General features: G+C 34.4%; 1 protein-coding gene across 11 annotated transcripts in view; it reads left to right on the top strand.

Moving 5' to 3' along the window:
* SGCZ (sarcoglycan zeta) overlaps window positions 1-25,755 on the top strand; it is a 360,204-nt gene that overhangs the window by 230,484 nt on the left and 103,965 nt on the right. For 4 of the 11 annotated variants that reach the window (XM_040699469.2, XM_040699468.2, XM_040699472.2 and 1 more), the window contains one exon: window positions 23,224-23,325. The exons of the other annotated variants lie outside the window; for them this stretch is intronic. In XM_040699469.2, coding sequence (XP_040555403.1) covers window positions 23,224-23,325 — 102 coding nt within the window. The remainder of the gene's footprint in view (window positions 1-23,223; window positions 23,326-25,755) is intronic. 11 annotated transcript variants of the gene reach the window in all.

Raw genomic sequence — 25,755 nt, forward strand, 5'->3', positions numbered from 1 at the left:
GTCTTCTCTTACAGACTTTTCTAGGTAGATACAGAGGATGAAATGAAAATTGTGCGGTCATGCTTTAGTCTACTTTTTCTCCCTTTCTTTTCTTTTATGAAAATTAAGACAGAAAAAGACAGCTGTGAAGGTTCTAAAAGAACACACTGCTCTTTCCTCAAAGTAGAGTGCAAGAAAATATCCAGCATGATTGACTAACCTGTATGTGGAATTTGAATGCCAAATATTTAAGCTCAGTGCTGTTCTTTCCTTGGCCATGCAGCTGCCATTCAGGTGTGGAGAGCACTCAGAGCGGGTAGATGAACAATTCTTATGTAAAATCTTCCTTTGTATTTCTCAAATACAAATTTCTCTGCTAGTTCTGGTGAGCGGTTAAGTATTTTCCAGTGTATTGTTCATGTGTATGTGTGTGTCTCACTGGTGAGCTTTATGCTGAATTCACCTGTTGTTGATAGGTAAATACACTTACCATGACTTCCTTTCATATTCATCAATTAGGCAGAATTATTTTTATAGGGACTGAATTTCAACTCAGCAGTAAGTAGGTGTTGCATACATTTGTAGATTTTGTGATACCTGCTACCATTAGTGTTCCTTGATAGTTCTTAATTGTTGAATAGTTTTGGAATTCAGTTGGTTTACAGAATAGTTGGATGTAATTCAGATACGTAACTAAACAGAATATGTTTATGTAGTATTATTTATAACCATTTTATTTGTTTTATTTTAATATTTTGTTGTTGTTGTTTTCCTCAATTCCTCCATTTTTCTTCTCTGATAACTTCAAATTAAACAGAAACAGCAGGTTTTGTTTCTTATAAAAAAAAAGATACATCACACTACATATGCGTACACTTTCTGTACTTTCACTGATTATGGAAATGGTTTGCACACATTTACTGAACTTAAGGAAATATATGAGTATAGAAGGAAAGAAAAACAACTGTACTTAAATACTTTTTAAAGCAAAAGCCTTGACATTTCATAGTTAAAAAGGATCTAATCAATTAGAAGTTAGAAACATTTTTCTGTAATTTTGTTTCATGAATGCTTTTTCTGAGTCATAAATAAAAATAATAAAAAAATATAAAAAATATATAATATAAATAATAAAATAAGAAACAGACATATTTTGCTGTGATACCGCAAAAACCGTAGAGAAGTATAAAAAGCTGAGCAGCGTATCGGGGTCTTCATTAACGTTCTCAGTTCCATCCTGTTATACATGAACTGATGCTTGTTTCTGCTGATCTACACTGAAAATGTGCGGTGTAAAACAGCTATAATAATACCCTTGTTAATGTCAGTATCTCTGCCTGGTTCTGCTCAGTTTGGTCACAGAATCACAGAATTGCAGGGGTTGGAAGGGACCTCAAGTGATCATAAAGTTCAACCACCCTGCTAAAACAGATACCCTACTGGTATTTCATTATAAATTACATTACGTTGGTGAATAACAGAGTCTATACCAAATTATGTATAAGCAGGTTGTGTCTATTCCTTTCCATAATACTGTGCATTGCAGTTTAAGATAACACTGGAGAAGTGATCTTGATTCTTAGTAGAAACTAGCTAGCCGTTGCTGTCTAAATCCTAGTATGTATGCCCTTAAAGGGAGTAAATGCACATGGCCCATTTCCTGCTGCCCAGACCATTTTATATATTTACTTACTAACTACATTCTTGTGTAGATATGACTTTCCACTTTCAGTCGAAAATTCCTTAGCATGTGTGTGAATGTTCATTCTACTCTTTTCTGGCTGTTCTTTGATAAATCCAGGGTCTGGCGTTAAAAGGATGATAATATCAGTGACCTCACTGAGTGAGTAATGTTACCGCCCAGTGAAAGCCAAGGGACTGGACTTCATCAGCCTGGATATCTCTTCTAGTCACATATCCCTGTTTTGAGTCACAGCTCATATTCTTCTCTCAGCAAGTAGCATTATGCTATTTTAAAGTAATAAACACTTGATTAAAACAGAATAGTATTCTTTGCATCTGTTTAGCCTCAAATGGTGTTTTAAGGCTCAAATACCAGTCTTTTACTGTCTTCTCTGACTGTGATATCTAAATTGTTTTGATAGTGATCATGCTTGAGAAGTCTTAAGATTTTTACCAACGTGATTCTGAATTCAGTAGAATTACAATTACTGGAACAGTCTGACTGCATAAATTATATTTTAGTTTCTTTTGATGATTGACTCAGTTCATACAGATTTGTGTTTGTGCAGACTTAAATGAAACAGCAGAAGAAAACAGACTATAGGCACTATCATATAATTTGCCTGTGCTGTTTTATTTGCATTTATAGTTGAAACCGTCTGCAATCAGTATACGACCACACACCAAAGCTGTATATCAATAATGTAAATATGTTACAATTGAAAGGAGAACAAAAATGAAAAAACAAAAGTATAAAGCACCACCAACAAAAGTACTATACTGCATTTTTTAAAAGCTTCTCCCAGATTTTAAAATACAGGCTGTACTTAATGTATATGGAAGCTATTTGCTGTCTTCTCTAGATTGGATTAATGTAAGATAATAAGATAATAAGATAAGTGGCATTCTATAGACCTTTGTTATCTTTAGGTTATACCTCAGCAAGGGTTTCAGTACCAGTGGCGACAAGATGTACTTGGCAGCAGTAGACTCCAGATGGTGAATGAAAAAAAATCTGCAGAATTCAGCAGAAGTAGCATCTGAGTTTGTGGCTGCCTTTCTTGTTGATCTCTGCTCAACCTCCTGGGCTTGTTTTCTTGCTTTATTTCATCATAGATATCAAACTGCACTTGAGAAAAGCTTCTTTAAGGATGCGTTTTCCTGTTGATGTGTTTAGTTGCTCCGGTCTATTTCATAAAGTTAAAAGTTTCATGGTGGAAGTAGCAGAATATGAGCCATGCTTTTACTTTCCTGAATCATATTTATCATGGATTGAATACCCATTAGTAGTTAGAGCAAATTAAATGATGTGCTGGAAAATATACTGGTTTACATGTGGTTTGAGATTTAAGTAGCGTAAGTGGGAATGATCAGCAGAATCATTCCTGAACTACAACTGTAAATTTTAGATCCACACCTTGAGTTGTTCCCAAAGCTTATGCAGGCCTGCATTAAATTTAGAAAATCAGTTTCAAGCTAGATGAAGAAATGCAAGCATTTTGTAGGGAAACTTGAGGTGCAGAAATTTGGAATGAAGAAATCTTGTCAGATGCACTGATGTGTCCGTTGTTTAAGAGAAGAACTTGATTATATTAAAACAAAGCATCTTTCTCTGTGATAATTGATTTCTGCCATTTGTCATGTTTTCACACCAGGGTGAAACATAGTTATGTCATCACCCTGTTTTTGACAGGAAAAAAAGATGTAGAATTTAGTTGTTGGTGTATGATGTTGTCTACAATGATGGAACTTGAATGTTGGTCAATCACTGAATTTTGTAAAAATCATTGAAAATGTACTTATTTGTCTCTGCTGCTTTTGTATCCCTTCTCTGAGATGCTGAATTGAGAAATGTAGGTTGCAATGATGCCTTACTATTCAGAGTTTTAATGGCTACAGTGTGTCTTCATGACCAAGGTTGGAGGCCATTGTTTCAGCTATGGATTAGATTTGGATTTGACTGTGGTCTAAGAAAAGATTATTTGCCACAATTGCATGCCACTAAGTATATCAATTAGGAGCAATACTCTGAATTTTCTTCACAGCAAAAACCGGTATATTTGAACTACTTTTTTTCTTTAGTAAAACAGGAGTTACATCTTACTATCAAGTTAACCAATCATCTACTCTTGACCTTCGGTAATTAAATTCTGCTTTCGCTAGAGGAAGTCAGAGTGCTGCCATTAGCCACTTTGGAACCAGAGTTTTGCTTATGATTTTTTCCAAAAGGAGCTTGATAAATCAAGGTACGCAGAATCTGATTTTAAATTAAAGTCCAAACTGAACATTGAAGTAGGATTTCTCTTGCTTCTCTCATAGACATAACTGATTGGCTGTGATGAGAAGTTGAGGTGCTCCTCTATGATGATTCATGGAAAAGCCTTAGGTATAAATGTTGTTGTTTGTAACACTTCCAAAATGATTTAAAAATGTTATTATGTGTAATTGGTTTGAAAAGCCTGTCTTTGATAATGGTTCTCTGAAAAACCATAAACCATTTCTGTTACTAAACATGCTAGATTGCCTTAGTCTTGTCCAGCTGTTTGCCTATTGTACATTTACGTAATTGTATATTCTGGAAACAACAGAAAAGTAATTCCTGTAAGAATTTGACTTCACAGTAAATTTTCCTGTTTCTCATTTATTCTGTGTGTTGAACTGACTCAAATACTTCCTTTCTGAAAAAGTTGTTTTTTTTTTTCCTGTAAGATTTTATTTTACAGACCAATGTAGAGCAATAGGAATTTTTAAAATTTAGTGAAAATTAATACATAAAGCTTACATAAATTTCTACTGACATAACAAATGCATCATGGCCTCTGCAAGTTAGAATAAATTTTAATTATTTAAAAGTTAATCCCTAATAATTGTGCTTTATGGCCACTGTAACTTAAAATACTCAGTTCTACTGAAAAGCAGTTTGTATAGAAGCAACTTCATATCTTAGAATACTAAAGGCAAGATTATTGAAGATACTTTTCTAAATGGAGCATGTTTATACTGACATCTTTAACATGCAACATGAATGACCCTATCTCCTTGCCATTCTAATGTTCTTCAGAATTTCATCTTTGTAAAAGAGAAGCACATGCAGTATGCATACTTACTTTGTTGGGCATGTTTCTAGAAACTAGAGAATGAATAATGTTACACTGTTCTGTTTGTGATGACACATGAACCTCACAAAATTTACTTACCTTAAATATACTAACAAATTTTGATAAGCCTTGCTACTTTAATCAGACAAATAAGTTCATGACAGTAAGAGACCTGAATTTAGGACTAGAAAATGGGGTCTGATAAAGCAACATAGAAGTGATGCATATGGATTTCCACACTTGGGCTGCAAAGAAGAAAGAATTAGGTGGCAAGAGTAGCTTATGGATCTGTATGCCTGTGTCTGTTTTACCATGACAGGATTTTTCTTTGTAATGCTGGTAAACATGTTTACTCTAAATAAGCATCAGTTTGATGAGCACTGAAAAATACTATGTGAAAACGCCTTTTTTTTTTTTTTTTTTTCCAGTTCAATAGAAAAACATCTGGGGTCATTAGCATTGAGGGCAGGATAGACTTTTCGAATAATATGTATTGAGATACAGATTATGTGTTTATAATTTTTGTTACTGTTGGGCCTCAGTTGTGTTGAGAAGCTCCCCCAAGTCTCCCCCAGAGGGCTGGACTTTGTCAAAAGCAATGTATGATTCCTTACAAAAGAAAGGTGATGGTGGAAATATCCTCTTCATGTATGAAATGAAGCACAAGAACATCTCTATCTACAGAATCTCATAGGTAGCCTGAAGAACAGCTGAGAAGAGCAGGTAGAGACTTTCTCCTATGTTACTTATTTGTCTTACTAAGAAAAAAAAAAAAAGGTTGCCTAATGAGAGCCTGAAACTAGCAGCAGCAGCACAAAACCTCTGTGAATAATTCAGAGAAACACATGTGACGCTTGGCAGCAGAAACTCCAAGTCATGTTCTGCTCTTCCGCATAGGTAGTTGCCTATGCAATTTGTGTATATTTGATGGCACTGATTGATGCTGGTACATACTTTTATATTGTATGGCTAAAACCTGTCAAACATTGCTATGTAATATTTACAAAATTACTGAAACTACTTATTCAGTGGAAGATTAGTCTGGTCACATATAAAGAAAGTTTTCTTTTTGACCACCTTATTCTCCTAATCTAGCTCAGGGTGCAGCCTGCAGAAGTGCTAGCACAAGGAAGAGGCCAGGTATCCATTGCCAAGAGAAAGAGTGAACAGATGCCTGTCTCAGCAGCAGCCTACAGTTAATTTAGCTTAAACATAATTTCACGAGTGGAGAAAGAAGCAGCAACAGCAAATAAAATATCAAGAATGGAAATAAAACATTCATGTTAAACCCCCCTGTGAAAAGAAACAGGAACCTCCTGTGTAATCATTAAGACAGAGGAGGTAGATTTGCATGCAGCATGGACTTGTCAGTGTTCTGGTCTGAAATGAATTTAGGCTAAACTAAGATCAGAACTGCATCCAAATATGCTAATTTACTTGGAAGATTTGGAAACTAGTAGGGAACTCTGTAGGCTGTAGGAGAATGCAAGAAAGAACAGTCTGTGACTGTGCTCCATGACCTTCTGTTGCTACTTTAGGACGGCTCCTTTTCATAAATGAACTATTTTTCCTCTCTTTCTGCCCATACCAATTTTCTTCATTTAATGCTTTCATGTACAGCTTTTGTAAGTAGATCATTCAATTTGCATTCTAGTTGTCCAGTTCAACTGTAGTATGGGGAGATTTGGCAAAAAAAAAAAACAAAACAAAAAAACACAAAACTCTGAGCAGTACAACATCTCAGTTAGTCATGAGATTGATCTCAGTGTTTCATTTTTGTGGGTAATGGATAGATTATCATAAGCATCCTGTTACTATTGATTTCATTAATTAATTTTTTGGATAGTGCATATCTAAACAGAGCTTGCCACTTGTACTTAGAAATCCTTTCCAGAGGACTTCTCTTTGTTAACTACAATAAGATTCACATAGTACTGCTTGTATTAAATTCAACCTCATTAAAAAACAAACAAAAAACCACCACAGTTCTCTTATTAGTATTGGAATACTGTATTTGCAACTACAGCATTAGTGTGTCTCATATTTCATACAACGTGAGTCATTTGCAAAAGAGTTACTAGGAAAATTACCAAAAATATTAGCAAAATATTGATATTTTATGGATATTTTGAACTTAGTATTTTATGAGTCTAGGGTGCTGCTTGCTAAATTTTCTGAGATGCCTTTCTAAGATACTCTGAACTTAGGGAAGAATAAATCTACTAATTTCTTAAAGCTATCTTAACTGAAGCTGTGATTCTGAAGTACTTTTTGCACCTGTAATAAATATTCACAGAGAATATTTTTTGTTGTTTAGGGAAAAAGATGAAAAATAATTGCTGTTATACCTTCTTCTTTTTTGGGGGGTGTTTTTGGTAGTGTGGGTTTTTTTTGTATGACAGACCAGTAGAAAACTGTACTAATTGAACTTGATTGTATATATTATCAGTCAAACTTCTGTAATTGTCTTGCCAGACATAATCATAAAGAAGTTGATGGTTGCTTTGAGACACTTCTGGAGCATCATTGCTAAAGAAATGATGCTGCTTGAACAAGGAATTTCAGCTTATGCTGTGACCAAAGGGAAGAAGATCTATTACAAAGAATCATGGAATTGCAGATGTTGGAAGGGACTTCAAGAGATCGCCAAGTCCAACCACCCTGCTAAAGCAGGTTCCCTACAGTAGGTCACACAGGTAGGCATCCAGATAGATGTTGAATATCTCTGCAGAAGGAGACTTTCACAACCTCTCCGGGCATCCTGTTCCGGGTCTCTGTCACCCTTACTGTAAAGAAGTTCTTCCACATGTTTGTATGAAACTTACTATTTCCAAGTTTTAGGCCATTGCTCCTTGTTCAGTTGCTACATGTCACTGAGAAGTGCCCGATGTAACTGACAGATTGAATAACTTGACCAGTAGAATCTAAGCTAAATTAGAATTCATTGCCATTGTTTGTAGGATTACACTTTAGAGAAATAAACAAGAAAACAGGTTTCTGGTTTCGGTAGATCTTTTTCTTACTTTAGCAAAGTAAACCCTCATCGAAACCCTACTGTTAGTGATTGCCAATTACCTGCAGCTGCAGGAGCCCTTGTAAGCACTGCCTTAATTAGTATGGCCTAAAATACCCTTGGGAATTAAGCAAGCATAAACGTAGCTAAAAGGCTTTGCTTTTTCGTGACAGGCATCAAATTGTATTCAGAAATCACTGGAAGACGTTCTTAGAAATGCCTTCACTGAACTGCCATCAATGTACTTTTATTCAAATTAGGTAAATTCACCATCTTGATATTAAGAAAAAAATGTTTGATGTAGACTTTTTAGTTCATAGTTCTGGATTTATTTTGAAGTAAGTTCCTATTGAAGTAATGATGGTTATTCATATGCAGCTGAATAGAGAAGAGCAAATTTCCTTAGGATTGAGAATACAACAGTTTAGGTTTAGAATAAAAAGAAATTCATGTTGGTCATTTTAATGATTTTTCAAATTTAAACATGTATTTTAATGTCAATATTATTTGGCATATTTTCTTTGTTTTCAAGCTGTAATTTTTTTTTTTTTTCATGTATGTTTTGATCTTGTTTATCTTGTATGAACCCAGGCTTTCCCTGAAGTTGACAATTTGGGTCACAAAAATTGCAGTGTTTATCTTTTTTTTAATTGTACACTTTCATTTTCAAAGCATTATGTTTGTGGATTCAGCATGGACATTTTTGTCCACAGATATTTGTTCTAGAGTAATATTTCTGATTTTTTTCTTCTTTCAGAGAAGGAATCTGATTTTACTGTGTCTTTTGGAAAAAAGTTCATGTGTTGACTTCTGAATTTACTGATAGTTCCTGTCTTCCTGACCACTACAGGCAACAACATTGTCAAGGGATAGAAAAGTCATTTTTTGTGTTTTTTTAATAGTTTTTTTTTCTTTATGTATATGTATGAAATTTTGGAGAGTGTTTCTTTATGGAAATATCTATACTTTGTGATAAATTGAGCAGTGACAGAATTGAAGGGGAAATCTGTCAGTGATCCTCCTGGGGCTCAGTTTCTTGAGGGAAAGGGTTGTTTCTTGTGTAAGAATTGTTCTTTATGGCATTATTTTGCAAGAGTATTTGAAATATTTGAAATTTGAAGTATATTTCAAGTATTTGAAATTTTTATATATTATGAGAACTATGATTAATAATGTCTTAATAGTAAGGTTTGGAAAATGAAGCTAGGGTGGAACAAAGTGTATTAAAAAGTCTATTGGTACAAATTACTAAAGGGAAGAATGGGTATATAGGCTTGGTGTAAGTTTTGCATAATGCAGTTGTATATAATCAGGAAATGTTCGTACTGAGTATTTAATTAGACTCTAGGTGATCAATCTTGGTTGGGACTTTGCTAATTATGAAGTGGCTTAGCTGCTGAGAAAGTCAAAGTAATGCTTCAGAGGACTGTACTTTACTGAGAATTTTGGATGTGTGAGAAGTGTTTGAGGTGATAATAGTATAGAAGGTGATAAAATAGGAAAAGGTCTAACTAATTGTTTAAACTTAATAATGATTCTTTCCCAGGTACCAGAAATAATGGGTGAAGGTGCAAATATATGAATGAGTGGAATGATAGTTCAGAGTAGATTGCATAAACTGTAATTGATTACCTCAGAAGATAATACACTTTGGTAAGGGCAAGTATATTTAGATTTAACCTCTCTATACAACTTAATATAAGAGAGGCTTGCAGTGAGCAAAAACAGTTCAGAGAAAAGCTCTAACCCTCCTAAGGAAGTTATGCTACTTCTGAATTAGAACAGTTAGAGTAATTCTATCCTATGCTTCCTTTTCTTTGATGCTCAGTGTGCTAAGTGTGAGTTTTATAGATCTAAAAATAATTGTGCAGAGCAAACAAAGAGTGTGTAGACTTTCTCCCCAAAAGAGATAAAAGTTCTACTCACTGCAAGAAGAGGTGAAAGAAAAACTGCAAAATCAGCATTTCTATATCTGATTGTTTACCTCTCTGCCCAAAGATTTATGGCATGCCTTTAAATTGTACTCTCTCTATGGCTTTTATCTTGCATTTCTCTGCCATTACAGTATTTGCTGGAATTTATTATTTATGGCATTTAGGATTTGTCCCTTTCTTGTTCTTCTAGGTAAAATACTTATTTGGGCTTCACCCCGTTTCTTAAACACTATGTATTCCTTAGACTCTGCCATAAAATCGTCCATATTCACAGAAATCTCTCTTCCTGCTCAACTACTCTTATTATGGCATCCTATGTAATTTTGTTGATGTTGTTCTGTTGGTTCCTTTTGAAATTCCTTCCAATGCGGATTTCTTGCCCTTTTGTGGTCCTTCACAAGCCGTCCCTTCTGTGTCAGTAGAAGCATATTATTGCCTTGCTTCCATTTAATGTGCCTGTCTGTGAATCTAGAAGTAGAGGTAATCTTTGAGCTCAGTAGCAATAACATTAGCTCTCAGATGATTAAGTAGGTGTTTTTTATGAGCGTTATCATATTTTAAATGGACTTATATAAGGATAACTACTAGTTTTTTTAAGCACTTAAAAAAATGTTGTGTATTTCCTCCCCGGAATAATCATCCTGCAAGGAACACTGTCCTGCAGTAGTAAAGCCATTGTTCTGTTTGAAGACTTGCTCTCTTCTACAATATATAGTAGTAAAACAAACAAACAAAACAAATGTAAGGGATTGTTGTTAATATTGCTTTGTAAGTAGACTTACTTGAATATTTAATGTACTTTAAACAATCTATGTATTTTGATAGAATGGCTTAGGTTGGAAGACACTTTAAAGATTATCCAGTTCCAACTACCCTTCCATAGGCAGGGTTGCCACCCATCAGATGAGCCTGCCCAGGGCACCATCCAGCCTAGCCATGAATATCTCCAGGGATGGGACATCCACAGCTTCTCTGAGCAGCCCATTCCAGTGTCTCATCACCCTCTGAGTGAAAAATTCCTTCTAGTATCAAATCTTAATTTCCCCTCTTTTAGTTTAAAGTCATTCCCTCTTGTTCTGTCACTACCAGACCATGTAGAATTTGACCTCCCTCCTCATTATAATCTTCTTTTAAGAACTGGAAGTCCACAATGAGATCTCCCCACAGCCTTCTTTTCTCCAGTCCAGTCAAGCAGAGCTTTTTTGCTACTCATTTCTTGTAGTTATATTCATTATCTAATCTGTAATATTTAATGTGTATATCCAGGGGCTTTATTTTCTTATTGTACAACATGAAACACAGACTTTTAGCAAGTAACATAAGTAATATGTTAAATATTGTAAAATATTACTACATACAGGGAAGTTGTAAACTTATTTTCTTTGCAAAATTTATGCAAACAGACTGTTTTAGCAGTCTCTTCTTTTACTCTCAGAATACTGAGGCTATTACTCAAATTATTTTAATGGGTATACCTTTTTAAATACATCAAATATTAAACATGCTTTGGAAGCAAGGATAGCAATATGTGTAAGAGAAGAAAAAACTAATACATTGATGATTTTGTGAAATACATGGTTTAACTTTAGTGTCTCAGAAGATGGAGCCCACGCTTCCTGATCTACAAAGAGCAGGCAGTTGTGTACTCTGAGGAGAAAAAATGAATTGGTGTGTAGGTAATCCATTGGTGTGATGGAAGCATTCTGACTCGTGTTAATATTTTCATTGAATGATGAGTGGGATTATGTTGACATATGCTGAAGTTTTTCTTTCTTTGAATGATTTCTGCAAGATTTTATCTTCTTGTTCTCCTGCTTCTGAAGTGACTATTTTATTTTTATTATTAAATGATGTAATATTATATACTATTAATAGAATCCTTAGTTGCGTTAGTAATCACGATGCAACAGAGAGAGAATTCAGAAGTTTTGTTGGAAAAAGACTTTGATGGTCAATTCAAGGATTGTCAATAAATTCTATGAGCTCTGGCATGGAATGTCAAGCATTTAATCTGATATTAGAGATAGGTATCTTGTGTAGGTTTTGGTTTGGCGATTGTGGCTTTTTTATTTTGTTCCTCTTTTATTAACAACTCTGTCTGACACAAAATAAGGAAAAAAAAGGCACTCAAGAAACTTGTAGGACAAGGACTGTGACACCTTCTGTCCTTGAGGACACTTATATTTGGCTAATCTTCCACTCTGCCATTTTTCTGAGCAAAATATTCTGTTCCTCTTTGAGGCTGTGATGAAAGGAACTTGTTAATCACAGAACTGTAGGGGTTAGAAGGGACCTTTAGAGATCAAGTCCAACCCCTCTGCAAAGCAGGTCCCCTACAGCAGACTACACGGGTAGCTGTCCAGGCGGGGCTTGAATATCTCCAGAGAAGGATTCGCAAACCCCCTGGGTTAAGATGGTGGGGTTTTTTTGTTTGTTTTGTTTTTTTTTTCGCTCTACACATCATGTTTTTTTACTCTTCAGGGTGATATTAATCATTCTGTGATAGACTGGTGACACAAGCTATTGTGTCTTTTACTTATTAATGGAAAAAACGCATTTGATACTCAATGTTCTTGACTTTTTTTCCATACCTAGATGAATTTAAGAGGTAGAATGCACTGACAACTCAGAAAGGGAGTTGAGCTGGTGAGCCACAGTATGAAGCCACGTGGAAGAGACAGAGAGAGCATTAAACATATGAGAAATCTAAGAATGAAACCAAAGAGAAGATAAAATAAAGGGGACTGCAGAGAATCGAAGTGCAACTTCTAGTTGAAAGAAAAGATTGTCTTTTTAATTTATTTTAATGAGACTTAGACTTCTAAACACCAGAAGAATTTTGAAAGTGAGACCCAGGACTTGAGACCCAGTCATGCAGACACACTGGTTTTGCTCCAAGGTTGCTGCTATAGGACAGGAAAGAGTATGGGAGGTGGAGAGACAAAGAAACATTCTGATCTGCTCTGGAGGAGCAGGACCATTTCACTTGTCTCTTTTATAAACTTAAATTGTAGATATTCTCAGCACTTATAGCAAGCTGTGTGCGCTCTTTGTCTGGAAGTATTCTATGATTCTATAAGTACTGGAGGTCACTGGGTCACCCAGAGATTACATATTTAGCTTAGCTGTTATGACACATTATTTTTATTTATTAGTATGTGAGATAACATCAGAACAGGGTTCTGCCCTCAAGGGTGTAGTGTATCACACATTACTGATAAACCCTCTACTTACAGAAAGAGCAGCTATTTGAGAGTGATGTGATCGTTCACTTTTAGTCCCTGCCACAAAAAAAAAAGATAAAACCAACATTTATAATAATGGAAAAATAATGGCAAGGTGAATCTCTATAAGCTCTTAATGTGTTCTAGAAAAAAAGAATATTTTAGAATGTCACATTTCCATGGGGTAGATGTGCCTCATTTCCATCCATCTGTTTTGTTTGTGTGTATTTCTGCATATATGTACATCATACAGTTTTTTGGGGTTTTTCCTTCTTCATCTTGTTGCAAATTGCATTAAGCATATGCATTGACCATTAAAGTGAAGACATTGGAAACTAGTATAAGTAATCAGTGTTTGTGTTTTCCCAGCTTTAAGGAGACTAGAGCAACACGACACAAAGAAAACTCAGTGTAATTGCTTTTGTAACTCAAAACAATTTTCATCTCTTTTTTTTTTTTCCTGCAGTGAAATCAAATTCTATTCAACCTTTTTTTTTCCCTTAATTTGAGAAGATTGGTTAGAAGTAGAAATATTGGGTTAGTTTCCTAAAATAGTTTCAATATAGAAAAGATTTTTGATTTCCTTAGGATTTTACTCTGCATATATATTTTTTATGAGAGCATTAACATTCTCTTCTCTTTTGTTTGAGTCACACTAATGATCCATGAACTCAATCAGGTGTAGGATCTTCTCTATATCTGTGATGGGTCTGGTGCTGTAGGGAAAACTGAAAGAACACTCACAACTGGCTGGACATCTAGAATTCATAATAGAGATTGCACAAATGTCAGGGTTCTGCCTCCATATGCTTGAAAGCTTATATTTTTTCAATATGCTATTTAATGCTTCTGTTGCATCTTTGCTGCATTTAACATTTAACCATAGGTTTTAAGAATATCTATTTCTCTATTGGAATATATATTTGAGATTAAATACTACTTTACTTGCATCTTTCTTGCTGCTTTCCTCAATTAGACTGCATGTTGTTGGATACAGTGGCAGTGATGATCAATATATTTCAAGGCTTTTTTGACAGAATTTTTTATTCCATTTCTCTTAAAATATGTCTTGAAATAAGCATGTTTTCAAGTTTAAAATCTAGCTTACTGCTTCTGGTTCGTAAATGGGTGTCATCACCTCTCAGCTGACTTCATAATCAATACATCCATCCACGACCTGAAGTTGATACCAGAGATTATTAAAGAAGTGACAGTTGCACACAGCACTTAATAAAAGCATTGGGTGTGTGATAAAAATATTGAGGATGACAAATCACTAACAGTAATTTACAACACTATATAGATTAAACATTCATATAAATTGTAAATGCCATACACAAATACTTAAACTAATTTGGCTAGGGACAGAAACCATTGTGCACCAAGGTGAGAGATGTTATCTTGAAAGAAAAGCTTTAGAAAAGAGTTAGAATCTACTTATGCTTTTGTAAATATACTGACTATGTAATCCCTGAAAATTTTACTTTTTAATTGAGAAAATTGCCATTTAACATTCTTTGAGCTTTCAGACTGTGTCAGAACCCTTTATTGCAGAAACCTTTATTGTCTTTAATTGTTTTTTATTGCTTTATTCTGCTTGTAGTGTCCCCATTAGAGGGGCCACATTGTCTGTCTGCAAAGACTGTATACCTTACTGTCAGGTGTATAGGAGTAAATTTCTCCAGATTTGAAGTGCAGATACCATGCTCCAGCTGAAAGCATAGCTGTGAATTCCTTACGTTACTGTCATCTGCTAAGCGATGTAATTTAAGCATCTACGTTGTGTGACACTGCTCCCTCAAATGCATAATATTGAAGAATCAAATGTTATTTTAAAATGAATCGAAAGCCATTATATCATCATGTCTATGCTATCAGAGTCCCTGTTATATGCTTTTCTGCCTCCAACTTCTTGTACATCTCTGAAATAACGTACCTTTCCTATAAACTTAGTTCATGATCGGTTTATTTCTTGATTTGTTTTCCCCCTTCCCACCTAAACCTTCTGGTTCACATTATATGCAGTGTTAATATTAGATTTTATAGGATGCTTGAGTGCATCTATTTCCCCAGATTCAGAATCTGTTCATGTATTTTTCTCTCCATAGTTATTTCTATGCAGAAACTAGAATGACACTTAAAAGTTAATCTAAAAAAAATGAAAATAAGGTATACATACAGATGTAAGTAAAATGTAGCAATAATATAATATCCAAAGACTATATCATAGCTAACTTTTTTTTTTCCTAGGATTTCTTATTTTAAAATATATTCTAGATCATAATTGCCGCTAAAACTAAATATTAATTACTAGATAGATTTTTTTTTTGGCTGATTATATTTACGCTTATTTAAAGAGAAGAACACCTAGAATTATTTAAACTTTAACCTGACACCTGTCCCAGCATACCAGCCAAACTGATTTTAATTTTTTGCCACCTCTGTATAGTGGAGAATGCCAAATGCTTTATGAAACCAATCTTTTTAAATTCAAGTATCATTGTTCCTGTACCTATGAAGAGAATTTTGAATTTTGTCATGTTCTTGTTTGTGGGTTTTGATTTTTTTTTTTTTTGTCTTGACAATACTTGCAAGCATACTCTTCGTCTCAGTGCAAAAAATTCCAAAACAGTTAGTGATTCTAATTTGTTACAAAATGTACTAAAAGATTAAGACTATACTGTTGCTCTGTAAATTGCAAATACTTAATCTTGGTACAAAACACTTTGAATTATCTAGTGAACAGGTATTTTACTTAAATTGAACAGCACAGAGTACTTCTGTAAGCTCATATAATTTGATTATTTATAATATTATTTGATTGTAAGCTAGAAAAATATCCAATTGGAAGATTTTTGACGCATTTAATTTCAAAGCATATACATCAAAGGAGACTGTGTCCTGATTTTACATCTTAAAATTTGAATTGGCTTTACCATATAAATAATTAATACCACTAAGAATCTGAAGTGATAAATAGCAGTTGGCAGTAATAATGTATTGTTTTGGAGCTAAGAGCAAGTTATTCTATCAGCTGGACTTCAAAAGGCATAATAGAATAAATTGTATCATCATTTGATTTACTATTAAGAGGAAAAAATGACAGATCAAACCCCAGGGTCTCATCACATAGGTACTTCTGAGCTGGCAGCCTTTTAAAAAGGTGGAAGTTGCTTCAAATTTGTATTCTGTTTCTGTGAGCATTTCTTTAAGGCCAGGTACTCCAGTGTACTGTCTTGCCCTCCACACTGGCAAGTGACCAGCACCAAATGCTTCACAGGATTTATTTCAGAAAGTCTTCATGAATACTCTGTTGTTGAAATCCTAACAGTCTATTTTTCCTACACGTCTCTATTACTTAATGTCTGGGCTATATTTTGAATCACAGGGATTTAATACCGAATTATGACCTTGAGTTCTGTTATTTGTACAGATAGACATCTTATTCAGTTTTTATTTTACTTTTGCTTCTTTCCTTTTCATATCAAATGACAGCTATTTGTGGCAGTCTCTCTTTTGTGTTCTGCTTCTAGCTGTTTTCTCTCTGCTACGTTCCACATTATTTTTTTCTCTCTAAATTAAAAAACTTTGTCAACATCTTTGTGTGCAAAATTTTCATTTCTGTAGTCATCCTTTGTCCCATTTGTAAACTCTTAGAATTTCTGAATTATTTTAATCTTACAGGAAGCAACAATGAACTAAATAGGTGCAAATACATCCAATGAAATTTCTTGGTTACAAAGACTTGCAACAATATTAGCAGAAAGAACCACTAGGAGTGCTCTGCCCCAGCCTGCTGCATGAAGGGTCATGAACAAGCTGGTGTCCTGACAACCTCTAAGGATGAAGCTGCTACAGTCCCTCAGCATCATGTTCCCACACCAACTTCCTCTTCTGGGAAAACATGTTTTCATAATGTTCAGCCTGAGACTTCAAAACACTGCCATAAGTAGCGATGAATGTTTGTTTCATTTTTGTTGCTGAGGCTCCACATCTTTTTAACTGCTCCCTGTTGAGTTCAAATCTGCATTATACTCCCCTTAGCCATCTCTTCACCTGACTAAAACAGCTACAGGTTCCTCAGCATCATCCTGTAAGTCCTCTCCATCTTAGCAGCCCTACGCAAGACTTCCTTTGATTTTTAAACTTCATTCTTGATCTGGTGTAAGCATATAGAAAATAATAATAATAATAATCATGTTCCAGATGAGGGTTTGTCAGGACAAAGTGGACAGGATTAGGAATTTTCTCCACTTTGCTAGTGGCCTTCTTCCCTGTATTGCACAATGTGCATGCATTTTGGCTTTGGTGAGAGTATGCTGTTTTCTCATGTTCAGCCTGATGTAACCCCCAGATCCTTTTCAGAACAAACTGAGTTGGAACTCAGTTTGATGTTCACCAGCCTGGGGTCATGCATGTTGTTCTTAACACGATGCATAACTATGCTTGTATCAGTATGAATCGTTAAGTGGTTGTTGTCACCAGATTTCTTCATAAAGCTCTGCTATTCATGACTGTTTGCATCTTTTTCTCATTCAGTATAATCTGTAGATTTCTTGAACTAAAGAAACAAAACTGGCTACAGTTTGTTTAGCAGATTTATAACTGCCCTATTTATCTGGTGGCCAAATGGAGGTTTCTTGTTTGTGTTTCCCTGGATCCCACCTTTCCTAACATTATATTTTTCTTTCCCTGTTAATGGCTATCTAGACTTTTCCTTGCACGTAGAATTAATTAGAATTGGACTACGTAAAAACATTTCAGATCACTTTTTCTGAACCTAGACTTAGGCTACAGACTTAGAAATGATGACAGCGCCTTCTCATAATGTAACAGCTTAGGAGCTGCAATCAGTCTGGCAGCACAGACATCTGTGTCTTTCTCAGTTGGGAGAATGAACTTAAAGTGTAGTAAAGCAACAATTAAAAAAAGACAAAAATAAAGTGACTAGATAGTAGTTTAGACACATTTTCCAACTTATTCATACAGTTACTTTCAATGGTTATGAGACCTCGTTGTTCCAGTACTTAGGAATGTTCTAAATCCCTGATCTCTAGACAATTCAGTCATATGCAAAAGCTACTCTAGTGAATATTTTGGATTACTGTCTAAGAAATGTTGTAAAGCCTGTCAGAAAACCATTCAACTGGAAACAAGGGTAGTCTCCTCATATTGGAAGACCTTTTATTCTGAGGGAGAATTTTAAGGAAATGAAAATGAATGGTTTTACTTTGTTTTGAATCCAAAGTGGATATCCTAACTGCCAAACTATTTGTCTAGAAATCTTTGTTTTTTTCTTCTTTTTTCTAGACAAACTCTCAATTTGTAAATAGTTTCAGTCAAGGCTTAGTTTTTCCATAGTCCAAATAGGGATGAACCAGGTAAGAACATATCTCTTGAAATGCCATGAAGGCAGTTCTGACTGCATGTTTTCTTTAGAAGGGTGTATGATTTTTCAGTTTCAATAAATAGAGCCAGCGGGCTCTCAGTTGGCCAAGATAAATGTATATATGTGTTAGAATTTTATGCTTTAGACAAGCATGTCAAAAACTTTTTATCAAAAAATGATGAAACAATGGAGAAAAATGATTCTAAATTAAATTGTATTCTGAAGCTAGAAGCAGCACACATTTCCCTTACAGAGGTTTCTTGCTGGTAGATAGTGTGGGTTCCTCTAAGCTTTTGAACTTACTAAGCTATTTCTGCAATCACAGGAGACTCAGAGGTATTATTAGGCACACTGAAACTGTTTTCTACTCTTACTGTCTGTGTAAGGTTGACTGAAGTGTTTTCCTAAAGAGAGTGGAGATTGAATACAGATTAGTATTATAACGGTCTCCATGTTACTTGTTACGTTATGCTCCTTAAGCTACATAATTATTGTAGTGCTCTGTATTTTAAACTGCTACTAAACGTCAACCAAAAATAATTTAACGAAATATTTCAAATATTTAATATAAAGGGCATGTTCTGATGGAATTAACTGACGACTACTATGTAATATATAGGATTTTTTAAAATCATTATTTTCAAAAGGAGCTTACTATGAGCCTTATTTCTGGTGCAAATGGAGATGTTTCAAAACAAACAAAAAAAGCAAACAAACACTGCTATGCAGGGTGCTATGCAGACTCCTTACAGGTTTGATATAAAACAAGCAAATAAAATTTCTGCATTTACTATTCTCCTTCCTAGGATGAAAGGAAGAGGGAGATGAAGCTATTTTTACTCTTTTATGTGTGTCAGTGTTACTTATAGTAATATTTATAACCTTATCATATCAATCATTTCTAAATCTGTGCCTTCACTACTCAATATCTCCAGTTAATCTTTAGCATGCAGTGTCATTAAAAAGCCATTAATTTTGACATACACTGATGTCAATACACAATTAAATTAATCCAATAAAACAACGCATAATCTGTTTCAGACCAATGTGATAAATTCAACTTGTGCCAACAGGAATAATAAAACAGATGAACCTGCCAAAAATTTCTAGTTACTTAAAGCTGGAGGCTTTGTGGTATGAAAAGTTTGAGGCAGTGTGGAAGAAAACCATGCTTGACCTATACATAATGTGTAACTGTTAGCACCCTTTCCTCTTGTTCTTGTTTTGATCTAATTTCTTACACATGCAAACATAGGTTCTAATCTCAAAATTGTAACATATATTTAAGCTCTGACTCTGTAAAGATAAGATATCAGATTTTTTGAGGAATGTAGTAAATCTGTGTGCCTGCTAGAGATTAAAGGACAAAAAGAACAGTATATTGCTTGTTATAATGAAAAGTTTTATTTACTACAGAAATGTGTTAATATTTGCTTTGCTGCATAGTTTGATTCCCTCTACTCCCCCCCTCCATGTAGTCTAGTGGCTGCATTAATTCATCTCATCATTGCTAAATGCATCCTTGAAATCTACTGTGAGTTATTTAATAACATGAAAACTTGTTCTTATGTAGGGCACTTAAACTAATGCAGCAGTCTTCCTACAGTGGGTGTTGTGTTCTAATAGAGATACTCTTTATTTAGTGATTATCAGTTATGCTTATGAGACTAGCTAATGAAAAATGCAATTAAAATGAAATTTGTCTTTCCAAACTTCTCTATGTTCTTGATATAACTGAGTTCATTTAACACTTTATGGCATATAAATCAGGGGCTTGGAGAAAAAATAATTTTTATATTTCTATTTATCACTAGAATAAAAAACCTTTGCATTTCATACAGTAAATAATATACATTTAAGACCTTAAGGATTTATGATTACTTTTTTGGTACTGTGACACTCACTTTTTTTTGTTTGTATGTTTTTTTCTCTCCATACCCTAGTGTACCTAGAGACAGAAAATTGTTGGAAATAATCACAATAGCATTTATTTGACTTCCTTGTAGGCATCTGGATTTCTTTTAGAGCAGGTAAAACAAGACTACAACAATCAATTTGATAACAGATTACTAAACTGTGATTGCAGTCAGTGGTGATGACAGACCAAAAGAGATGTATGATAATTCACTTTGAGGTGCAAGTATACAAAAAACTGATCTTCCTAATTATTTTTGTCAAATAAATGCAGTTTTGTTCTTCCATTGCTGACCCAAACTTTTTCTTTCTTCGTTCCTCAGATGCTATCTACATAAGCAGTTGGATATGTTTCTTTTGAAGTGAATAAGGAAATGCCTTCACTACCTTTTTTTTTTTCTCCTTAAATGCCATAGCATATCCTATCTATTCTAGCGGAAGTTTTCCTATAGAAATCTCCTTTATCTTCCTCCCAGTTTCTTACTTTGATCTCTTTAAGAGTCTGTGTTCATAGCACATTTTAGTATTTTTTTTCTTGGTGTGACACCATTAGGAGCCGAATTTTATAGCTAAATCTGACATTTGTCCTGAATCTGTGTTCTTTGGAGAGACTATGCTGTATTCACTTAACAGAATTAATCTGTCAAGGATTGTCTGTGCATTGGAGAGAGACAGTGCATCTCAACTTACCTTTATTGTTTTTGGTCTGTTATCTATGGTTAACTCAGTTTTTCAGGAAACTTATTTATCTCCTATTCTGTAACTAAAAAAGGATCATGCTCCCCTTTCTGTGAATTATGAGTAATATGGGTAAATTAATGTATTACAATATCGATGTGAATAATCTATCGCTCTGCAGTAGTGTAGGCATTCTTAAACTGTCTGTATGTAAAGTAGAAATCGTGTTTATTCCATTACTAATTCTGCCACAAAACAAAACAAAAAAATAAAAATCAAACAACTGTATATGAGTTTTGTTACTTATTAAGACTAAAAAAAGATGCTTTGTGTTTTAGCAATCCAGTAAGATTGTCAGTTTATCACTTTACTGAAACAGTAGGGCAAAACATTTGTGTAGGTTTTTAATAATCTAAGTGTATGTGCATTTTGCAGATCAATGAAATAGGCATGTACTATGTAATCATGTAGTAGCCTCTGCATGGAAATCTTAGAATAATTATATACTATGTTAGGAAAAGACTTCCATAAGCCATCTGTGTTCCTCCTCTACAGAAACATAGCTTTAACTGTACATCATTTTTCAGAGATGCGTATTCAAAAAGTTCAGAATATTCTTTCATGGTTCAGTATTGCAAAACCAGGCTAAATCTTTTTGTTCCAGTTCTTAGAGTCAAAATGTTCAACTAATACCCATGTGATTCTAGTTTCTTCATTTTAATCTCATTATTTGCTATCTAATCAATAGGCATGAAGAAAGTATTTTCATATTTTAAGATTTTTATTGTCTGCTTCCTCAATTCCCCTTCTCCAGTCTAAGGGATACCATCAAGTTTAGACCTTCCTTGTAGGTCATTTTTTTAATTGTTTAATATTTGTCTGCATTGCCCATTGTTATTCAGTTATAGAAAAAAAAATCGTGGCTTTTCTATTGCTTTGCATTTCATTGATATCGTGGTCAACTTATCGTGGTCAAATATTTGTCTGCATTGGCCATTGTTATTCAGTTACAGAAAAAAAACCATGGCTTTTCCATTGCTTTGCATTTCATTGATATCGTGGTCAACTTCCAACTGCCTACAGATAGTTTGATTATCTATTCTGGTATAGAGTTCATAATATTTTAACAGTTTGAGGTAGGTTGATCTTTGTTGCCATTGTTTTGCCTTTTAAAAGTTATACCAATTCTGCCTTTCTGGTTTTCACTTGTACAGTTTGCTTTCATTCATCCTTTAAAAAAAACTTTGCACGTAGACTGTGTAACTGGAAGCTATGTAGTGAAAACTAATACATAACATTAGGAATAGATTTGTTAAAAATAGTAGTTTGTGCCTGAGACCCAACATCTAAAATATTCGTACGCACATTTATTGTTAATCTGGACCCCTGGAACAAATATCCCTGTTGCACATGTTTTTTTTTTATTATTTTTTTATTTTATTTATTTTATTATTATTATTATTATTTTTTTAAGCCAGAAGAAAGCTATCCTACAAACTTTTGCTTTCAGGTGTGTAGGCTTCTCAGTATTGCCTCATCAAGCACCAGAGCATTCTTTGGTCTACTTTGTAGTGATAAAAATTACACACTGGCACTCTTATGACCTTTATTTTTATTGTTGTTGTATTACACATAAAATGCAGTACCTGCTTCTTCCTGACTCTGAATTTGGGTATTGGCCACATTATAGGGCTCAGTTTGGGAGAAATATTGTCTTAAGTCTTGCGGCAGTGCCAACTTCTGGACAGGGCAGTATGAAAGTGGTTCTGGCCTCTCAGATCTTCATTTGCATGAGGAAGAGATGGGATAAATGAGAGGGGATATACACAGTTTGAACAGATGGAAATCATGAGTCCTAGGGATGACTGGCAGTGGATGCAGAACTTAAAAACGTGGGGGCATTGCTGAAACCCTTGACCGTGATCTGGCATTATATATATGCTGATATGATGATAATGAATCTTTTGCAAGACTGAAGTTGATTCTACCACTGAGAAGGAAAAATTGCAAAATGTTATGTTTGTTTTAAATAAAATAAAATTTAAAAAGCTATTTAGAAAAGTATTGATGAAAGGATACTGTAGTAGAAGGAAGAAAAAGAAAAGCAGATGGTCTGTAGACAGTTTTGACCTCTATGTGACCTGATTACTGACCTCAAGACCTTTACCTTTCAAGTGATACAAGAAGTAGGAGCATGGGAGTTCTTTGTGGTTTGAGAGTATTCTGTCAGTGCATGTGCACTTGTTACTTGCTGTGGGACTTGCTTGTGCTGCAGATCATACATTGATTGGGACCTTTCTGTTCCTTTTAGAGACTGTTGCTGCACTTTGAACAGAACTTCTGGTTTAAATTCATCCAAAAGGAATCCCCTTCAAATGCAGAAAAACTGCCCCACAGTCTGAGCCAACATGGAGTAAGTGGGGAAATGAGGGATTGCTTCACTTGGCTGCTTTGAGCTTTGTCACTATTGTAGACGTATTTTAGCTAATCATTTATGGCTTGCAGATTTTTGATACGTAGAAAAAAATTGTTTTACTTAGCTGATTTGAAAATACCTAACATATGCAAGTATTCTCAAATGCATTCATTTCTTCCCTGCTGGATCTTAATCCTTTATCTGTCACTGGAGCATCAGTTAAAACAGGGACCAGTTATGTTGACCTTTTGACTGAGAAAGAGAAAATTTAAAAAAAAAAAAAAAAAAAAGCATCAAAAAATGTCAATATACTCCAGTATCTATCAGGAGCTTTTTTTCTCCTTTGTGTAAACTGGTTAATTACGGAGATAATGTTATACTTTAATTCCATTTTCCCCTCAGGCAAGTCTCCCAGGAAATCTTCTCTGAGATTCCTCTTACTGAAGTCTGCCTTCTTGAAATACATTGCCTTTAGTTTCAGTTATTTTCTATCTAATCTGACTTCTGAGAACTCTATCCTTTTGTGACCAATCTCAAGCACATTATTTCTTAATCTTCACATTCTTAGCTATCTCTTTTCTATTAATTAGAGTAAAATCCGAAGCAGACTCTACCCTATTTACTCTTTTAATGAAAGTATTTCAGGAGTTTTCTAATCAGCTTGTCTCCTGCTGTATTCACATAGGGTGTTGTCCTTAAGCATTGTCAGTGAGATCTGTGCTGTGGTTTACTCTTCACATATGTAATTTACATCATCCTTCCTGCCTGGAAGTGATTTTTTTTTTTTTTACTGTTATTATTTATTTATAACCATGATTTACAGTTCTTTAGAAATTCCTTCTTCTTTTGTCTGAATCTCAGAATGAAGGTATTCATCCAAAGTCCCTTACTACTTGTTCTACATAGAATGTATTATTACATGAGTTTGAATTCTTATCTCTTTTTCTAAGTTGTTACTGTAATTACAAATGAACAGCATGAAGTAATAACCAGATATCTGGTGAATCTCAAATAAAGCCAAACTCAGAGAAAGACTAGTGGTTACCATGCTTCTCAGTGTTAAGGACATGTAGCTTCTTTTTTTCCACCACTAGGATATGTTCTTCATTTTCTCTTAGTGACTGGATCATTGGCTGCTTTCGGTAATCATTTGCTTCTCTGAAGAGTATCTGTTTTTTTTTATTCATGTCTTGTACCTCTGCTTTCCTTTCCAGCTAGCCACCTTCTTTTTCACTGGAGATCCTCATGTCTGGCACATTATTGACATCCTTTTGATCATTTAGGCTTCTTGGCTTCACTACTTTTGCTTCTGGATCTCCTATCAGTTTTCTAAAGCATATTTTCAGGGATTGTAATGCTGCTGGTCTCTGCTTTTAGAAGTATGTAAGTCTGTGTTTCTCCAGAGCATGGAATCTTCATTGAAGAATTCCATTCTAGGATTCCTATAGAGACGCCACTGCCCATAGCTACTCTCTGCCCAGCCAGCATCCTCATAGCTTAAAACTGAGAAAGATTTGATGGCAGAGATTACTTATGCTGTGTTTTTTAAAAAGCTGGATTGTAAAACTAAACAGTTCTTAAAAATTTTATCCAATCATTTTCTTAAATTGCTCTATTTAAAAATAAATAAATCACTGGGATACCAAACTGTTAATTCACAAATGCATAGCTTTCATTGTCCTTCAGTGATCAAGAGTTCAGCTATAGCGTAGGAAGTTTTTGGTGTGTGAGAATATACTATATTCCTTCAAAATAAGGCACTTTATGTATGTGTAGAAGACGACCCCATTTGGAGACACAATTAATAGATCTAAGTGGTTAAAAAAATAAATTGAGATGCTGTTCGCTGGGAGATCAAGCAGATCTCTTGATCATTGTGGTTATAATACTCTTTAAAAAAAAAAAGTGAATGTTGCATTTTTTTAAAATCCATTCAGATTGAAAAACAGAAGGGACTTAAACCGATCACTTATGAGATGGTTGTTCTGTTGAGTCTGTTTTTACTTAAAGGAAACATTACTCTCAAATAATTTTGTGACATTTCTTACACTTCCCTTTCCCTGGTAACCTGCAGTATGCTATGTCACAGTCTCATATACTTTACTGAATGTATCATCAGATGAGAGTTGTTGCTTATTGAAAGATGTGTGGTAGCTTTTCTTTTTCTTTTTCTTTTTTTTTTTTTTTTTTTTGGAAAACATGCAGTGTTTGCATGGGAATACAAAGTAATGTTTACTTAAATACTGTGAAGACTGCCTTCTTAGATAGTTACATTTCTTGAAAAGCAAAAAATATGCAACTGCTAAACATTTTTTTTTCCTTTATAATTGTTTCTGTTATGATACTAAATAGGTTGTTTGGACTGCCTTAAAAATTTGCTACTTTAATGATTTTTTTTTTTTTTTTTTTTACTTTGCTAAACTTAAG

The sequence above is a fragment of the Gallus gallus genome, chromosome 4 (genome assembly GCF_016699485.2).
Source record: "Gallus gallus isolate bGalGal1 chromosome 4, bGalGal1.mat.broiler.GRCg7b, whole genome shotgun sequence".
In the NCBI taxonomy this organism is placed as follows: domain Eukaryota; kingdom Metazoa; phylum Chordata; class Aves; order Galliformes; family Phasianidae; genus Gallus; species Gallus gallus.